This window comes from Myotis daubentonii, chromosome 4, assembly GCF_963259705.1.
Source record: "Myotis daubentonii chromosome 4, mMyoDau2.1, whole genome shotgun sequence".
In the NCBI taxonomy this organism is placed as follows: Eukaryota; Metazoa; Chordata; class Mammalia; order Chiroptera; family Vespertilionidae; genus Myotis; species Myotis daubentonii.
In genome coordinates, this window is record NC_081843.1 from 20,345,866 (window position 1) to 20,365,553 (window position 19,688).

The 19,688-nt window shown below is 48.4% G+C and overlaps 1 protein-coding gene across 2 annotated transcripts in view; it reads right to left on the minus strand.

The window, feature by feature from the left end:
* Positions 1-2,076: 2,076 nt before the first annotated feature.
* Positions 2,077-19,688, minus strand: part of USP7 (ubiquitin specific peptidase 7) — a 68,402-nt gene continuing 50,790 nt past the window's right edge. For both annotated transcript variants that reach the window (XM_059693132.1, XM_059693134.1), the window contains 20 exons: positions 18,834-18,943; positions 17,325-17,481; positions 14,582-14,726; positions 14,134-14,264; positions 12,697-12,831; positions 12,184-12,285; positions 11,914-12,019; positions 10,696-10,788; positions 10,541-10,608; positions 10,101-10,201; positions 9,131-9,284; positions 8,466-8,533; positions 7,870-7,978; positions 7,700-7,777; positions 6,112-6,212; positions 5,041-5,140; positions 4,299-4,418; positions 4,035-4,106; positions 3,825-3,915; positions 2,077-3,370 (listed from right to left, as the gene is read on the minus strand). In XM_059693132.1, the coding sequence (XP_059549115.1) occupies positions 3,264-3,370; positions 3,825-3,915; positions 4,035-4,106; positions 4,299-4,418; positions 5,041-5,140; positions 6,112-6,212; positions 7,700-7,777; positions 7,870-7,978; positions 8,466-8,533; positions 9,131-9,284; positions 10,101-10,201; positions 10,541-10,608; positions 10,696-10,788; positions 11,914-12,019; positions 12,184-12,285; positions 12,697-12,831; positions 14,134-14,264; positions 14,582-14,726; positions 17,325-17,481; positions 18,834-18,943 (2,148 nt within the window). In that variant the 3' untranslated portion in view covers positions 2,077-3,263. The remainder of the gene's footprint in view (positions 3,371-3,824; positions 3,916-4,034; positions 4,107-4,298; positions 4,419-5,040; positions 5,141-6,111; positions 6,213-7,699; positions 7,778-7,869; positions 7,979-8,465; positions 8,534-9,130; positions 9,285-10,100; positions 10,202-10,540; positions 10,609-10,695; positions 10,789-11,913; positions 12,020-12,183; positions 12,286-12,696; positions 12,832-14,133; positions 14,265-14,581; positions 14,727-17,324; positions 17,482-18,833; positions 18,944-19,688) is intronic.

Below are 19,688 nucleotides of genomic sequence, written 5' to 3' on the forward strand. Positions count from 1 at the left end.
CAGAAAGGAGTCTGGAAGGGCTTTGGGTGCCCACTCCCCACTAGTGGGCAAGGGGAAAGGCCAGCACAAGCTGCCACCCCCACCGCGCCCATGGCCGGGATTGGGAAATGGGGGACTCGGTCCCTTATCTGTCCCATGCAGCTCCTGGTCACCCCCGAAGGTCAGGAACACCAGAGCCCCCGTGCTCTGTCTCACATTTGTAACTCCAGCTCACCAGGGCAGCAGACCACAAAGGGGGCACATCTGACTAGTGGCTTTGCCCAGCATGGCAGGCATCAGCCACGTGGCAACTTGCAGTTCACACCCTCGGCCATTCTGGCCACACGTGGCTCGTGGCTGCTGCACAGGCACATGAAGTCGCTGTGGCAGAGGCCGCTGGAGAGCCAGGTCACAACACAACTGCCGGTGGCCAGAAACACTGCTCAGTGACCCCCAGGCGTGCGGAGCATGGCTCTAACGTGACTCTAATGTGACAGCACTGGGAATGTGTTCAGTGAGGGCCAAAGCGGCCTCCATTCCAATGCACTTCCACCCCAGGGGCCATCCTACCACCAAACACTGCCGCCAACCAGGAATCCCCTCCGGAGCTCCTTTCCCGCTTCGTCCCGGGGCCGGTGAACTTGGACTTTTACCTGTTCTTTTGTACATGAAGTGCACCAGGCTGGGCCTCACCTCACTGCAGGGTGGCCTGTGGCTGTGTTCAGGCTGCAGCGCAGAGTTGTGTCCCATGACCAGCAACCCGCAGAGCCCAAAGCATATCGCGCATTCAACTGCACAGCAGCTCCAAACGAGAAACCCCCACCCTCACACCACCCCAACCACCACACGGGCCGCAAAGCGAGGCGAGGAGAGCCCCGGGAAGGCCTTGCTCAAGGAGCGACGGTTCTGGACACAGCCTGTTCTCACTGCAGCCTCAGAACTCTGGCCCCGGGTCACCTCTACAGTTGTTTCTCCTTCGCGCCGTGTTACACACCAAAGCCATACCTCCAACACGGCAGACTCCGGGTTAGAGCGTATTTGTTAGTAGGTAAGGCCACTTGCAGACACGACTGGAGATACGTGCCTCACTTCCAATGCAGCCAACTTGAAGCTCTTAGAGAAAGCCAGCAATCATTTCAAAGGCAGTCCCACCCTGGACGGGCAGGGACACTGGGAGGTGCTCTGGGAACTGCTGTTAAAGGGATGGCGATGACAAGCCCTGTCCTCACCTAGTGTGCTTTTAATTTAATGTGAGATTCTTCCAGCACACTGCTCCTGGGTGCACACGCAGTGGGCCCCTTCCCCTCACACTGTGGGTGCCGGGGTCCCAGTGTTCTAGGACTTGGTGCACCATCACGACACAGCAACATCTTAGAGGGAGAGGACAGAGGATGGGACGACCTCGGGGGTCAGAGTCAGCTACCTGAAACGCAGTGTGTCTCCATCCCTATCCCCGAAACTCAGAAGACTCTTGATGCCATAAACTGGGAGTAGATGGCAAAGGAAACGCCCACATTGCAAAGTGTTTTTTTTTTGCAAAAAGATTCATTTAATAACTTCAGGGAGAATTCTGTCTGTGACCTAAGACTATATAATCTACCCTTAGCCAGAACCCAAAACACAAAAATCAACATGTTCTTTGGACGAAGGAGGGGCGGTGCAATCCACACACCGGCCCAGGGCAGCGCAGGGTGTGACAGCACGTGTCCCAGTGGAATCTGGAAAGGGATCACGGGGCACAGACCACCCGGGGACCAGGAACAGTGCACTGGGGTGGGATGCAAGGCCACTGAGGCAGGCCACAGCCGCTCAAATGCCGGCGGCCTGTTCCACCATTTCAATATTTCCAGTCCTCTTATTTGTACATGGTTCTCACCTGGAAAACCTCTTATTCCTTAAGCTTAAATGAAACTAGTAAAAGGCAAAAAAAAAAGAAGGCAGAACTATACATCAGCAATACTGAAATTTGGGGGTCGGGGCAGTGGGGATGAGGGGGGTAAGACAGCTCGGTAAAACCTCGTTATAAATGAAAAGGTTTTCCATGCCCCTTTTTGGGGAGGCCAGAAATCTTCCTCAACTTCCACATCACTCACTGAATTATCATTTTTATAGAAAATTTTATTCAACGTACAACATTTTCCAGCAAAAAGGCAATATACAGGAAGAGTTGGTGTACACTGCTGCTACAGAAACAAAAAATACTGGAAAAGAATGAAAAAAAAGTGTGATCTGCTGATTCTATTTTACTGCACTCAAAACTAGACACGCAGCTGGCATTTAGCTCCAAAATAAAAGGTCGGGACTGAAATAAACTACACACAATGAATATCAACATCAGTGAGTCACCTGTAGATTCACCCAACAAAAAAGTCACCTCCTCCCAGCAGTAAATTGTACATGTTCATTCATTAAATATACAATTTCATTTTTCCTTTTTTTTTTCTTTTAACTTTTATACAAAGTCAACAGCTTACTACCACTAGTGAGCATGCCCTCTTTGCTAAAAGGCTCTCTTGTTCATCTGTTGTGTTTTAAGGAAATTCTATGTATAATCTTTCACCTGCTCACATGAATGCGAGATCAGTCTGCCGACAGGCAGCTTATACACCTTAATTGTAATTAACAGTGCTTTCCATTTAATAAAAGACCCCAGGACGGCTGTCAGACTACTCCGTGCGCCCACTCTGCAATGGGCTGCAGAGCAGCAGTGGCTGACGGAAGTGAGACAGTTTATGGAAAGACCCACGCGGCTGGGAGAGGACTGAGGAAGGGGCGACAGGACACGCAGTGAAGGAAAGAGTGCTATTTATTAGCTTGTGAGTTTCTCTGTTTTGCCTTTACAGATGCACAAAAGGCCATTGAAATATAACTGAAGGAAATACGTCAGACAAGCCTAAACATACGACTTCCTGGCTGCGGGTGGAGGCCGGGACCCCCAGCAGGCAGCCAGGCAGCTTCTGCCAACTAGACAGACTAGAGACCTCCTGCCAGCACCACGCGTCCCACTAACCTCTTCTCCCCGAATGCTGACAGTTGCCTTGCATGTGGTTACCATAAAATAACTCTCATTGGCATCCAAGCTTTATAAAAACACCTTCATTTTGCTCAAAAAGGGCAGTCAATAGATACAGAGAAGCCAAACTGAACAGCCTCAACAAAATAAAATGAACACCAGCAGCAAATCCTCCTCGGAAGACTCGCTAGAGTGCACGTGTGCCAGAGTCCTCGCTGTTAAAGGGGCACACCCACACGCGGTCCTCGCCTTGCACGCACGGGTGAGGAAGTCAGTTATGGATTTTAATGGCCTTTTCAAGGTAAGTGTAGCGACTTCTCTTTGGGGCTTTGTTGAAGTGGTCGAGCCCTAGCCACGGCCGCGGGTGAGACATGTTACCTGGTGGGGAAAGAGGGGCGATGAGACCACAGAACAAGTACCAGGACCCCTACACCTGGGGCGGCCACACAAACAAGTGGGGGTTCACAGCGACCAGGTGGGGGTTCACAGTGAGGCTGGGGCTTGAGCCAAACGCGCCCACACCCTGCCTGCCTGCCTCGGCAGCTTCTACAGGCAGCTCTGCCAGAGCCTGCCGACCACACAGAGCCTTCACACCTTGACCTTGGAGCTTAGTTCTTTCAGCCACCACGTGACGCAAGCCACCTTTTAATGCTTAAGAGATTCGATGGGTTCAGGCTACTGTTCCTCCTATCACAAAGGAGGTCAGCAAGCCCAGGCCGCCCCGCTGTGGAAATGGGCAGGGGACTCGACCCCATCTCTCTGCCTCCAGCTACTTACCGCTGGCCGGCTGGACCTCCCCCACACGGAAGGAAAGCAGTGGGAGGGCTCTTACCAGGCTGAGGTTCAAAGTCTTTCAAGTTTACTTCGTACTCATCTTCATTTATGTATTGGTGCCGGCCCATCATCACAATGGCAAATTTAAACTAAAAGACAAAAATGAAAACTCCTCCATGAACTGGGGGTGCCTCTGCAGAGTCTAGGCCGCTCTCCCGGGAAGCCTCCAGCATGCTGCTCGCTGATTACTCGTCCAGCACGCGCGTACCTTCTCAAACTCCTTCTCCTGGATGTCTAGCAGGCTCTGAATCCGCTTCATGACTTCTCTGAAATGCTCGCCCTGCGGACAGGAGGACACTGTGCTCACGTACCTGTGTGCACCGTGACAGCGCTCATGGCCCACGGGGACGCCACCAAAGCCCTTGGTCTGCCCACAGAGGCAGGAAGCCAGATTTAGCAACGCTAATCCAAAAGGAGGGCGAGGCTTCAAGTTTTGACATGCGTTCCCAACCTGTTACCTATAAAAGCTCACCTGGTGTATCCTCAGCAAAAAGGGGATTCCAAACGTCCCGAACACCTCCTTATGGAAATGTGCCACTGTGATCAGCATCTCATTTTCCTTATCTATGTCTACCTGGTCCAAAGGTATTTCCTGGGGACACAGTTAAACACAGGGAGCAGAGTAAAGCACCTGATGCAGACAAAACACTTTAATTCTGACCTGCTCCTGCGATGAGGCAATTAGGTCATTATTTTTTGCCAAAACACCATGTTTGGGGCTTGTTAAAATGGTAAGAATTCAGAGCCAGAAAATATCCAAGTTTTTTTACGGAAAATGATGAGTTTTAAGACACCCAATAATGTTTTTTTCCAGTTACTGTGGTAATTTCAGCAACTCTAGAAACCAACAGGGACCCAGTTTCTGAATAGATTTGTCTGGTGGCCCATATCTAAAATTAATGTATAAGTACAAAGACTACATATGATTGTACTTAAATGAGGTACCTAGGGCAGTCAAATTCAGAGAGCGGGATGGTGGTTGCCAGGGGCCGGTGGAGGGAGATGTTAGTGGGTATGGAGTTTTACTGGGGGAAGATGGGGACTGTGGCAATGGATGGTGTGGATGTGCCTAATGCCATTGAAATGTACATTTAAAATAGTACCGAGTACGGTATGTAGGATTTACCGCAGTAAGACAATCGGCAAGCGGCTGACAGCTGCCCCACCCACCAAGGACTCAGAACTCTCCCTGGTGCCAAGAGCAGGGCAGTTACCTCTATTCGAAACGTTCTACTCGTTGCAGGAGATAAACATTCTAATAGCTCGTCTTCTTGGTGCACACCAATAATTTTGTAGCTTACAATTTCTAGCAGCCTGTACAAACAGGATGGGGGTGGAAGATATAAATTCATGGGAAAACACACTGACAAATTGTTTTCGTATTATAAAGCTATCAAGATTTGCTTGTCTTCTTTCTTTTTAAAAGATTGGAAATGTCGAAAGCAGGCACCCATGGGAGAGGGCACAACACTGGCCAGGTGGCCCCTCGAGCGTGCGATTCAAGGGGAGTGACCTCAAGCCTCGGTGAGGCCGAGTCCCTGTAGCTGATGAATCTCCCTCTAAACCCACGCGAGGCAGGACTGGTGAAGCAGTTCTCACCGAGCCTTTGGAGGACAAAGGGCTCCAAATATTAAAATTAGAGAAAAACGTGCTGGGAGCCAATAGCCACAAGGGCAGTTTTGTCCTGAGCTGACTGTGGCGACATAGCAAAGCGCCCAGCCCTGTCCAGTTTGGCTCAGTGGTTGGAGCATCGGCACTCGGACCCAAGGGCGCATGCAGGTGACAACCAATTGATTCATCTCTCTCAAATCAATGTTTCTCTCTCTCTCCTGCATCCCCCCCTCCACTCTCTCAAAAAATATCAATGGAAAAAATATCCTCAGGTGAGGATTAAAAGAAAAGCACCCAGCTCTTTGAAATAAAAACTGCTCATCACATCTGTGGCTTCTGTCCACAGCCTGAATGTTGTCCAATTTCACAAATGCAATCCCAGCAGCTTTTCCCAGTTCCAGTTATCATTCTATTGTAATCACATCCTTCCTCTGCTTGGCGTTCCTACCTAAAGCACACATTTTTACTATAGGTAGTTAATATCAGGAGACTGGAAGGAAAGGAGGAAAAGATGGCTTAACTATGAAATATTTAAAAACTGTTGCGAAAAACCAGCTGAGAGAGGAATCTGGCAACAGGCACAGGGTTCTGGCTGTGCTGTGTCCCCCAGCACACTGCAGGGCTGGGGCTGGTCACCACTCCTCCCGCCGCCAAGGGCTCCAGGAAATACTTGCCTAAGTTTCCCTGATGCCTTCTCCCCAAGCTCTACAGCCTTTTTACATTCTTCTAACAGGTCCCGGACACACCCGTGCTTGTCTGGATATAGTGTTATTTCCTAAGAAATGACAAGATGAAAACACATGCTTTAAAGAAAACATAAAGGATCTGCTACAGCAAACCAATTTTGCTTGAAGAAAGAAAACATAGCAATAGATGTCCTCAGCTGTCTCTAGCTCCCAGGACTCTCTCACTCACATTCCCGCCATGAGGGCCCCTGGTGTGAGACCTCACTCAGACCATCTGCCCAAACCTGGAGTCCACCAAGTACTGAGGGGACTTTAAGAAGTGCCACTTTTGCCCTGAGCCCAGGTTTGGCTCAGCAAATAGAGTGTCAACCCGTGGACTGAAGGGTCCCGGGTTTGAGTCCCATCAAGGGCACACACCTCAGACACAGGCTCAATCCCCGGCCCTGGTCCGGGCACATGCGGGAGGCAACCAATCAATGTGTCTCTCACATTGATATTTCTCTCTTTCTCTCTCTACACCTCCCTTCAACTCTCTCTAAAAATCAATGGAAAAATATCCATGGGTGAGGATTAACAACAATAAAAATGCCACTTTCTGGTTATCTGAAAACTGTACTTTTATTAACCAATGTTACCCCAATGAATCAAATAATAAAAAACAAACAAAAATGCCACTATGATGTGAAAAGTTTGCCATTTCCAGAGCAGCTTCTCAGGAAATGACCCCCTGAACGGTCACCTACAAGCCTTTCTGATCCCAGCACAGTGAGAAAGAAGGCTGATTACCCGTGGTCGGCAAACTGCAGCTCACGAGCCACATGCGGCTCTTTGGCCCCTTGAGTGTGGCTCTTCCTAAGCCTTAGGAGTACCCTAATTAAGTTAATAACAATGTACCTACCTATATAGTTTAAGTTTAAAAAATTTGGCTCTCAAAAGAAATTTCAATCGTCGTGCTGTTGATATCTGGCTCTGCTGACTAAGGAGTTTGCCGACCACTGCTCTAGGCCGTGAGCAGCAGGAGGCTTTACAACTTAAGCCTGACTGATCAACTGCATATACATGTGAACGTCTGTGGCATGTGACTCAACTTTCCCCTCAAAAATGGCCGAGCAAGAACGGTGAAAAGGACTTGGGATCCCAGCAGTCGCACTTCCTAGAACCACCTAAAGTGTGGCTGCACATGCCTTCTGTATGCAGCAAGCACACGCCACCGGAGCGGCCCACATAGTCAGTGTCAGCTCACTGGCAGGCAGCTGCCCTCACTGAGGCCTGACGGGGTTCGAGGAAAATACTGCTCTGGCCAAGCAGCAGTGCATCAACTTAAGATGCCCAAACCGGTAAGAAAAGCAGTCCTGGAGGCTCAGGCAGATGACACTGCTATTCATCTCCCAGGGCTCAGAGGTGGTGGCAGGAGGACACAAACATGGGCTCTCCAACTCTGGACCCAGGGGCCGCTACAAGGCTATCACTCCTCTTGCTTTCTTTTGTTGTTTTAGTTATCAAGGTCTAGAGAGACAGAAACCATAGATAAGCTCCAATAAAAATGAAGATTCATATCATTAAAAAAAAAACTTACCTCTTCCCTAAATTGGCTGTTTAACCATATACACTTAAAACTTCGCCTGTTTTCAAAGTCTGTGATTTTCATCTTCAGCTGTGAAGTAAAGAGACACCCCGTTAGATGCGCTTCCACAAAACCCAAGGCTTCTCCTCATGACCCACGGGCACATTAATTTGGACTCATACCTGCTGATAGTAAAGTTTCTTAGGTTGTCTAGGCTTGAAGAATTGTAGAAGATCTCTTAAAGTACCTTCATAATTATGTCTAAGAGGGTTACCTGGGCCATCCCTATAACTACACAAGAAAACAGCATGTAAATAAATGACTTCTTTATTCGCCTAAAACAAATATCGGTGACTGAGCAGAAAAGCAAACCATTGGCCTTGCACCTAGACTTGCAACTGGGACCTGGCACAGGGTTCCATTGAATGTTCCTACTTCCCGAGCCCGACGCCCCGCTGGCTGCCACACCCAGGTGCTCTCTGCAATGGCGGCACAGCACACGAAGTCTGGCTGGGACGGACCCAGCTGACACGTGGGAGATGTGTTTACTGATGATGTATCTAAAGTAAGTCTGACTCAAGATGAGGCTGCCAATTATTTTGACATCTTGGAGTAGTGTGGTCAAGATATGAGGGGTGACAAGTCTGTATCTGAAGCTAAGCAAGAAATGGTATGTCAGGTTATGTGGCCAGCTTATTAAAATTAGCTCCAATATGTTTGGATGAACTATGGAAAGCACGCAGCAAGGACCAAACACACGTGTGTGCGTGTAGCTTACCCTTGAGATTTGAAAAACTGGAGCAGCATTGGGTCAGTGTTGAGTCTCTGTGCAACTGTCTTTGCAACCTGGGGGGGCAGAAGCCAGACATCAGAACGCCAGGGCACACTGCGGCAATGCACTAGATTTGCTTATAAGCATCATTATTAACGAGGCACCCCATCATCTTCACCCGATGTGGGATGAGCGGCCGCATTCCAGTGCCCTAGGAATTTACTACCTAACAGCACCATGCGAGTAGCATATCTGATGAAGATAAACTTTTAAAGGCTTTTTCACTCTTAAGGTGAAGCCTATAGATTTTTTAAATTTCCTGATGATTGTTGAAATGCTTCACACTTGACATGTTCTAACTGCAGCAATCGACCGCCATCATCTCCAAAAGCACACTGTGCCAGGTAGAGAGGGTTTCGAAGGACAAGAGTGCAGATGGACATGGTAGCTGATGAGGAGGCTGAGGCTGGGGTAAGAACAGCTTTGCTCCCATGGCCATCTTAGCACCAACCCACTTTAGTTAGGAATTTCCTCAGACCAGCAGGACTAACCCCTCCTCCTGAACCAAATCCATCAGCTTCATCAGCAAGCATTTTTTTTTATTTTTTTTTTTTAAAGAACGTGGTTTTTCTGGTGCAAAATCTGAAGGGAGAAGAGCCTTTATCAAATACCTGAAAATAATTCATTCTATTTGATAACGTGACCACAAATCCAGGATCATTAGGGATTGTCTTATCACAGAAAATGACATCAACACGGTGATAGAGGTCTCTGAAATATTCTTTTGCGGTGGGTAATTCACTGTTATCATTCTCAGGGTCATCCCTGGGGGGAGGAAAAAAACACACACATTTGTAGACTGAATCAAAACCCAGGCCAGGGGTCATCACCTCTCACACCACAGTGCCACCAACAGGCACAGACAGAAGCTCAGGGTCCTATTTTAAGGTGGTGGTGATGGGGGTCTGCCAGTGACCTCTGTAAGCAGGGACCATGGGGAAAGGCCATCACATACAGGTGTGCCTGAGCTAGGCACAGTGCTGCTTGCCGTCCTGACTGCAATACAGAAACAGGAGCCTCTTCTCTACAGACAAGGGGAAGGGCTGCGGTGAAGTGTGGGGCCCGCACAGCCTGTGGCACAGCCTGCTCCCTGACCAAGGCACTTTCAGGCCAAGGCAGCAGGACACGACAGAAGTGGCCTGTCCACACCCTATGCAGGGGCCACCTCACCAGACGCTTTAACAGCAAGAAAAAGGCAACACCGGGCTGCTTTCAGACTAAGACCTCAGACCTGCTGGTTTAACATGCAGGTTTAAATCAATTACCTAAGTAGCTGCATTCTCAGAAATGCCCTATGTTTTAAGGGAAGAAATACCATCTTGCTCTTTCACAAAGACCTTTGCGGCCGTGCTAACAGAGCTCATGCTCACTGTAGACATTTTTAGGAAATCAGAGCATTGATGAAAACGCTCAACACCTAATTCCAAGACCCAGAGACAGCCAGCGTCTGTCAGCATTGTGAGGCATTTCAAACAACACCTGACTCGGGGTCTCAACACAATCTTGTCAGTGTTACAGGACTTGGAAAAAAAAAATTCTGCTACCAGTACAAAGTGATCAAATCCTTCAAAAAGTACATACTTCTGAAACACTATAATATCACCATCCATTAGCTCATCCAGGGCTTTATCAAGAGACACGTCATAGTCCTGAATTCTTTCCGTTAAATTCGGTTTAACTTCCTAGAGTAAAAGAAATGAAACAGTTACAATGCAACATTTGTCTAATGTTTAATATGGCCATACTCTGTATGTATTTTCCCCACACCCAGTCAATCAGCCATGTATTTTTAGTATGTTAAAAAGCTAACGGGAAATATTAATATCCGTAAAGATGTAATAATCACTGATCGATCCTCAATTGGTAAAAAAATCACAAATCTACAAATGTGATCCTAAACTCAAGGTCACCTCAACAGTAGACATTACCCATAACAAATACAGGGACAGTCAAACAAGCAAGAAAATTCCTCCCCTATCTGCTAACAATGCACTGATTATAGAAAAATAAACCATCCAAACCTCATAGAGGATAAGGCTAGTATCTTGGATAAATCCTGCTCTGTCACACATAACCGGGAGCAAGTCACCTAGGACAGAGAAAGAAAAGAATGCAAAGCTGTAATACACCACAACTGTAGCAGAATCAAGGCAGAGGTGAGCGCAGCAGGACTTACGTATTTTACAGGATATTGGCGTGTAGATGTGCCCACAGTAGTTCAAGCTCCGTGTTTTGGGATCATACATCTTCAAAAACAACATCACATCATCTACAAGGTTCATAAACAGGTTTTGTTAGGGTCTTACCACTCAGTACACTGTTAAAACAGTGACAGTAAACGTAGTGAGGCACTGAAATGACAGCTCACTGTGCCTAAAACTGTCAGACCAGGCTTGTGACTGCTCCCACTCCAAGCATCGAACATCCGGGGAACACTCCATGTGATGCAGTGAAGGTAGAATTGGGGCAGCGAGCTTAGAAATCCTAGTTTCAAGATCTGGTACTAACTAGATGGCTGGGTGCTGTCATGGGAATAATGGTAGGGTTGTATGACTTTGCTACCCTGGAGAGGTGACCACTTACAGCAATAAAAACAATCTTATAGCAAAATCTGATCCACCTGCTTTTCATATAAAGTAGTGCTGCAATACAGCTAGACTATCCATTTATTCATCCTCTGTGGCCACTTTCCTGCTACAACGCCAGGCAGAAACCATATGGCCCACAAGACATGAAATACAGTTGACCTTTAACAACTTGGGGGTTAGGGAAACCCCCCCAAGCAGTTACAAATCCATTTGTAACTTCTGACTCTCCGAAAACGTAACTATTAATAGCCTCCTGTTGACCGGAAGCCTGATGGATAACATAAACCGTTGATTAGCACATATTTTATGTATGTATTACATACTATATTCTCCCAATAAAGTAAGCTAGAGAAAGATTATTAAGGAAATCATGAGGAAAATACATACAGCACTTTTTAAAAAATCCACATATAAGTAGGCCCATGCAGCTCAAGCCCATGCTATGCAAGAGTCCACTGTATTTACAACTGGCCCTTGAGAGACAGGCTGCAATGCCTGCTCTGTGTGATCTGCCGGTATATAAAGGACCAATGCGATCAGCAAACATGGGGCCACAACTGAAGATGGAACGTCGTATGACGCCTCAATACTGCTTCCCCTCCTCTGCTCCCAGACACTACAGCCCATGGCCAGTCCTACTTCACTTCATCATGAAGCCTCGACCACAACAGGGGTTTATGAGCGTTTTGGGAATTACTAAGATTTTTTTGCAAGGGAATAACATTTAAGGCAGTATGTTTGGAACGATGGCCCAGGAACCCAACTGCACTGCCCTGATGGTGGCTGGGTGTTTGGTGGGCACTTACGATCTTTATCAAACTTGGGTAACGTTGCTCCAGTAGCGGCCAGCTCCGGATCAACTGTTTCCAGGAATATTGTCCAAGGGTTTTCATTATCACTGAGTTCAATCATCTATTTCCAAAAGAGATGCCAATTTTAGAAAATTTCAATGCAGAGTGAGAGTGGAAAGCTAGACCCGTGTACCGAAGAACCGCATCCGGCTGGACCACAGGGGAGGCATGCTGCCGCCCCAGCAGCGGCGCACGCTCAGGTGTGCAGCGGTCAACAACACTCACTGTTTTGTTGCCATCGGCCTCATTATCTAACATCGCCGGTCGTTTGGTTCCATTGCTCCTCGCTTGCATGGGCCATAATCGAATTTGATCTTGTGGAAATCCCTGGAAAAACATTAAATGAAATCAAAGTTAATTCATATTTTATTTCTGTATCACTGTAACCATTCTATGACTAAAGAAAAATAATCATAGATCTCCCTGCTTTCAGGATCACTAGTATTCCAAGACTCAAGTGACCATTTTACAAAAGGAAAAAGAAAAAGAAACACAGGAAGGGGTAGAAAAGAGAAGATTCGAGTTCACATTCAACTTTCCTTCACTGCTGATTCAGCTGAAACATTAGTCACAGGGCAGACACAGGCACCACCCAGAAGGAAATGAGTGGTCAGTTACCTCACTTCTCAGGCAGCCTGCACACAGCACCTACCCCAGAAGGTACTGTCTTATCCAGGTATAAAGGAGGGTGGCGCGTGGAAGTCAAAATAAACCATCAGCAGAGCAGCTGGCACTCACCATGGTCTGGGAGAGGTTCTGGACGAACTCAGCAAGCGAGGAGTTTTTCAGCACTTTGAACACAGTGTACTTGACTTTTTCTTCATCATACATATCATTTCCTTGGTGGCCACAAAACTGGTCCTCTGCAACTATCTGAAAACATGCACAAACACACAGAACAACTGACACACAAATACAATGAGACCATGCTGATCAAGAACAAGTTCAAACAGGCCTGGCGGGATGGCTCAGCTGTTTGGACCACTGTCCTGAGCACCATAAGGTCGTGGGTTCAATTCCCGGTCAGGGCATATACCTAGGTTTCAAGTTCCATCCCCAGTTGGGGTGCATAGGAAAGGCAACCAATCGATGTTTCTTTCTCTTTCTCTTTCTCTCTCTCTCTCTCTCTCTCTCTCTCTCTCTCTCTCTCTCTCTCTCCCTCCCCCTCTCTCTCCCTCTCAATCTCTATCTCCCTTCCTCTCTCTAAAATCAATAAATGCATCCTAGGATGAGGATTTTAAAAAAATAGTAAGTTCAAATAATAAAATGCTGAAAACTACTAGTCTTGCTTCTTCAGAAGACCCAAGGAGAAAAGTTTCAAAATGACTAAGAATGAAATCAAGTATGTATTTAGAAAAGACAAAAGCCTACATTTTCATGCAGCCATTCTAAACTCATCTAAAAGCATTAGCTAGAAATCCATCTATATGGTGATCACCAAATAATATAAAGACATGATATGACCAGCAGGTATCTCTCAGTTGGTTGTCATCCTATGCACCAAAAGGTTGCCAGTTCAATTCCTGGTCATTGTATATGCCAGGGTTGTGGGCTCAATCTCCGGTAGGGGGCGTGTGGCAGGCAATTGAGGTTTCTCTCTCATCGATGTTTCTCTCTCTCTCCCTCTCCTTTCCTCTCTAAAAAAAAAAAGTCAGTAACAACCTGTTACCAAAAAAGGGAGGAGGGCGATACATAATGCACCTTTTTCCAGGAAGGTAATCACTACTGAGCCATGAACCAGGACCACCTGGAAGTTCACCTCCCTGCTGGACCTCTCCTGCCTTCTCCATACTGTGTCAGGCTTTCCATGGCCTGGCATGCCACGGCCCCACACCCCATCCAGGCTGTGGTAGTCTCCCGATGGGAGCCTTCCCTTCTTACGCACTCTTCCATTGAGGCCTTCACCCCTCTAACCCCTTAGGACACTTTTTATAAATACTTTATAATGTATTGGTGCTCTGGTACTTCTCATAGCTATGTCCTTACCCTGAACTGAATTGTATACTCCAAACAGTCGGGAAACTGGCCTACACAGTCACTCAGCTAGTAACACTCAAGGGCTGCCCAGAGCAATCTCTGATCTGTCAGCAATAGCCCAGGTTCATGCCAGCCCTCGGAGCAGTGTGGCTCTCAGCAGCCCCCTTCCCACCAGGGCCCCAGGAGGCTGAGGCTGACCTGCACTTGCATGTAAAGATGGGCTTCCTGCCGCTCCTTCCTCTTCTGAGCTTCGATCCTTTTCTCTTCTTGTAATCGTTCCACCAGCTGCTGAGGAATGTCATGGTCGGTGACAGCTTGTAACACCTCACCTGCAGGACAAATGCATCTTCATTCACCTCTGCCAGGTTCTCCTTTCCCCTTCTTAGAAGGTCCCCGTTTCACGTCATCATTGCTATAGCAATCTATTAAAGGGAAACGACTGGGTGCCACAAGTCCACATCACGGCCCACAAGCCCCACCTCTCCTGCCTCTAGATGTTGTAAACAAGGAAGACTAATCAGAGCATGGGTTTGTACAGGAGACACAGCTGAGGTCCCTGTAGCATGGCCTACACACCACAGCAATGACTCCTGAAACAACTACAAAGCTCCCCACAGTGCAGAGCACGACAGGCCACTCTACTCACTCAGCTTGGACTCCCTGATATAAACCAACATGTATGCGTTCGTGCAGTGCCGGACGGAGAGGTCGTCGTCATGGCCCCCATAATTGTGCTCGATTGCTTCTTCTTTCGTACACCTTGACACCACGTCATCGTCAAATTTACACCACTGGACAGGAGAGCAACGAGACATCAGCAGAGAGATCACACTCTGAGCACACAAGCTCAGCGGGGTTTTCCTAGAACAGATCACCTATATCTTATGACATACTAGATAGAGGCCCAGTGCAACAATTCGTGCACAGGTGGGGTCCCTCAGCCTGGCCGGTGACTGGGGCTGGCCGGTCGGGAGGAGGACCCGCAGGAGGGTGGCTGTGGGCGTGTACTGACCACTACCAGGGGCAGCTCTTGTGTTGAGCGTCTGCGCCCTGGTGGTCAGTGCGTGTTATAGCAACCAGTCGTTTGGTCAACCGGTCATAATGGTTGCTTAGGCTTTTATATATAGACTAGGGGCCCGGTGCACGAAATTCGTGCACTGGGTGTGTGTGGGGAGGGGAGTGTCCCTCAGCCCAGCCTGCACCCTCTCACATACTGGGAGCCCTCAGGCGTTGACCCCCATCACCCTCCAATCGCAGGATCGGCCCCTTGCCCAGGCCTGATGCCTCGGCCAGAGGCATAGACCCCCATCACCCTCCGATCGCCTGATCGGCCCCTTGCCCAGGCCTGACGCCTCTGCCAGAGGTGTCAGGCTTGGACAGGAGACCCCCATCTCCCCCCGATCACTGGCTCTGGCCCCCGCCCAGGCCTGAAGCCTCTGGCCCAGGAATCATGCCTAGGCAGGGGACCCCCATCTCCCTCTGATCGCTTGCTCCACCCCTCGCCCAAGCCTGACGCCTCTGACCCAGGCTTCAGGCCTGGGCAAGGGGACCATCATATCCCCCCAATCCCCGGCTCAGCCCCCCGCCCAGGCCTGATGCCTCGGCCAGAGGAGTTGACCCTCATCACCCTCCGATCACCAATCACCGGATCGGCCCCTTGACCAGGCCTGAGGCCTTGGCCAGAGGCATAGACCCCCATCACCCTCCGATCGCCTGATCGGCCCCTTGCCCAGGCCTGACGCCTCCGCCAGAGGTGTCAGGCTTGGACAGGGGACCCCCATCTCCCCCCGATCACTGGCTCTGGCCCCCGCCCAGGCCTGAGGCCTCTGGCCCAGGAATCATGCCTGGGCAGGGGACCCCCATCTCCCTCTGATCGCTTGCTCCACCCCCCACCCAAGCCTGACGCCTCTGACCCAGGCTTCAGGCCTGGGCAAGGGGACCATCATATCCCCCCAATCCCCGGCTCAGCCCCCCGCCCAGGCCTGATGCCTCGGCCAGAGGAGTTGACCCTCATCACCCTCCGATCACCAATCACCGGATCGGCCCCTTGACCAGGCCTGAGGCCTCTGGCAGAGGTGTCAGGCCTGGGCAGGGGACCCCCAGCTCCCCGCGGTTGCAGGCTCCGCCCCTGCCCAGGCCTAACGCCTCTGGCCTAGGTGTCCGGCCCGGGCAGCGGGGACCCACAGCTGCAGCGGCCCCGTGATCGTGGGCTCCGCTTTAGGCCCAGGCAAGGGACCCCTAGCTCCTGGGACTGCCAGCTTCGACCGTGCCCAGCTCCCATCGCTGGCTCCACCCCTACTTCCTGCTATCACTGGCCAGGGCGGAAAAGGCGCCTGATTCTCCGATCATGGCTGGGGGGCAGGGCAAAGGCGGCCCCAGGGCCGCCTTTGCCCTGCCCCCCAGCTCTTAGCTCCCCCCTGGGTTTCCGATCACTGTCAGTGGCAGGGGGCTTCTTCCTGCTTTCCCTTTCGCCTCCCTGCATTGTGCCTACATATGCAAATTAACCGCCATCTTGTCGGCAGTTAACTGCCAATCATAGTTGGCAGTTAATTTGCATATAGCCCTGATTAGCCAATGAAAAGGGTATCGTCGTACGCCAATTACCATTTTTCTCTTTTATTAGATAGGACTAGAGGCCCGATGCACGAAATTCACCCTCGCAGCCCCGGCTTTGTCTGGAAGGATGTTTGGCTGTCTGGTCTAATTAGCATATTACATTTTATTATTATGGATAGATTATCATAGTAAGGGCCTGACTTTATAAAAAGCAGAGCTGTACAAAGCTATGTTCCAGACTCTTCATCAGGGATTAAGTCATTTTAAATGGTACTCAGCCTCACAATTAAAGATGCTGTGAGGGTTCCCTTAGCATGAGCCAGGCAGGCTCCATCTTTGCAATCCTCCCAGGCCCTATGCTGCTGGACACAGACCCTGAGACCCTCACTTGCTCCCCTTGGGGAAGATTATGTATGAGATCCACATGAACCAAGAAAGACGGAGCATTGCACAGTGTGGACAACAGGGGACATGGAATACCATGCAATCAATGCTGCTTTCCCTGCCCAGGTAGCAGAGAACTCTTCTGCTGTTACTCCTAGGTAGAAAATAATTGCCTCATTTTAGGTGTAAAGGAATTCTGTGAGTTCCGACATTCAATACTAACAGAGATACAAACAAAGTATGATCACTAATTTACTATTCGACTTTAGAGTATCAGCAATTAATACACATCAGAACATACAGATCAATCAGAGGCCAAGAAGGCTCGTTTGGTAACAAGCGATCAGGAGGAACAGGGAAAGGCTGGGCTGGCGTCAGAGTAAGTCCCCTATAGGCAATCACATCTAACTCCACGCCCCTTCCCCAACCCGGCCCCGCCCAGCACTTACTTTCCCATCCCCTTTGGGGTTCAGATAAACCACATAATGTCCACCATGATTATCTCCACTGTGAACCAGGACTGCGTGAAGAATATAATTTGCAGGGTCCTTAGGATCTGTTTTTTGCAAAAATTCATCAAGCGGTAACTGTTCGGGGAATTCAAACCTATTAAAAAAACATTTTTAAAGAAATCCAGGTTTCATTTACACGTAAAACATTTCTCTCCTAGGCTTGCTTTATTGCTAGACCTTCTAATTGACTGGCTCATCTTTACTTGGAAAGGGAAGTAAGAATCTGACTAGGGAGGCCCTATGAACTGCTTCTGAGGCAGCTCCTACTCAATAGAACAAATAATTGTTTATATGTCAATAGAAGATCTGAAGCTAGATGTGAGAAAAATGGCTATAAAGCACTGACATACCTAACAGAATGTTCAATCCAAGGGTACAACACAACAGTGAGTCTTGGCTTTTCTAGGATGGAAATAATTCTGCGTGTGTGTTAATAAGCGATTCTGACAGTGCAGGACTGGGACCACTAAGGGTATCCTGCAGGCTGAGAAATGTGGGGAAATCAAAACTGGAGGAGGACATGTAAACAAGAACCCCACCCTATGATTTTTAAAAATACCCTGGACTCTACTTATTTTCCCATTATTGGCTCCATAGCTTTTAAATTAAATGGTAATTGGGAGTGCTGTTAGAGGCAGGAAGGAAGTGAGCTGGGCAGCTGGGGCCCAAGGCAGAGCATGCACACTGACCCCAACAGGGCAGTGCCTGAGCCACGGGAATTCTGGCCCAGTGCCACCAAATATTCTGAATTCCTAAAAGATGCCAGAAATAGGAACTTTTAAATGAAATCGTATAATGAGTTCCAATAAAAATAGGAACAAAACCAAGGTAAGGACCCAACAAAACACACCAGCTGGTTGGATTTAGTCTGCGGACTGCCAGTCTGTGGGGTCTGGTGGAGACAATTTCTTCTATTCTCCACAGGAAAGAATGACAAGGGATAAGCAGATGAGCAAAAACCCAGCTGGTGGCAAGCAACCTGACTGTGTTACATTTCCCCCTCAAGTCTGAAGGGTGGCTGACCAACCTGGAATAAGGCACACGCAGACCTACTTCAGGATTCCTGAAAATTGTACCACATTCTACAAGTCAACACCAACTGAGATATTACAATATATCGAAGAGTCCTGTTTAAACCAATGTAATGCTGCATTTGGTACTGCAGTCTGTGGAGTGGGGAACGCCCTCCTCACAGACTCAAAACTGCCACGTTGCAGAGTGGCTAGGACTCCTTGAGAGGGAGATACACAAGAGCAGCTCCAATTTTAAGCAAAAGTATTCCTTTAAAATGACAGCTGTTGGGCACCTCGGTAGAAGGGAAACCTAAATACATCAGAGATGAGACTGAAATACATATACAGACTAAAAAAAGCACTTGAGATTAACACCCCTCCCCCAAAAACTGGAGTGACGATTAACTCACACCTCCACACCCACTTAGATTACCTATCATTGATCTTGATGTTTTGGTCCGTCTGAGGGTCATACATAAATCTCATCAGTTGTAGATGTAACACTGGTGGCAATGTTAGGAATTTCACACCTTTCTCTGCTTCCTGAACATTGAAAAAGAAATGCAAATTTAGTTCAAAGCTAGTTATTTCTTAAAGCAATGAAAGCAGCAGTATCTGAGCAAGACTGGACCGTATTAGGGACTTCTGATGGGGAAAGGCAATGTTTAGGCATCCATCTAGGGTGCCTTTAAAATATTTAGACCTAGTCCTGGCTGGTGTTTCTCAGTGGTTAGAGCGTCGGCCTGTGCACCAAAGGGTCATGGGTTTGATTCCCAGTCAACGGTACATACCTGGGTTGCGGGTTTTATCCCCAACCCCAGTAAGGGCAAGTGCTGGAAGGCAACCAATGGAAGTGCCTTTCTCACAACCATAATTCTCTCAGTCTCCCCCCTCCCTTCCACTCTCTCTAAATAATCTTGGAAAAAATATCCTCAGGTGATGATTAACAAAAACAAACAAAAAAAATATTTAGATCTACATACAGTGGGGCCTTGACTTACGAGTGTCCCGACTAACGAGTTATTTGAGATACGAGCTGTCTCTCGGCCGATTTTTTGCTTTGAGTTGCGAGCTAAAATTTGGGTTACGAGCCAGCTTCAGATACCCCACCGCTACTTGGCGCAGCGAACGTCACAGTGAACGCCATAACATCAGCCCAGCATCACGTGTCATTGTAATGGTGAAAACTGATTTGACATACAAGTAATTTGAGTTACAAGCTCCGTCACTGAATGAATTAAACTCGTAAGTCAAGGCCCCACTGTATATTTATTGCATGGAGAGTTCC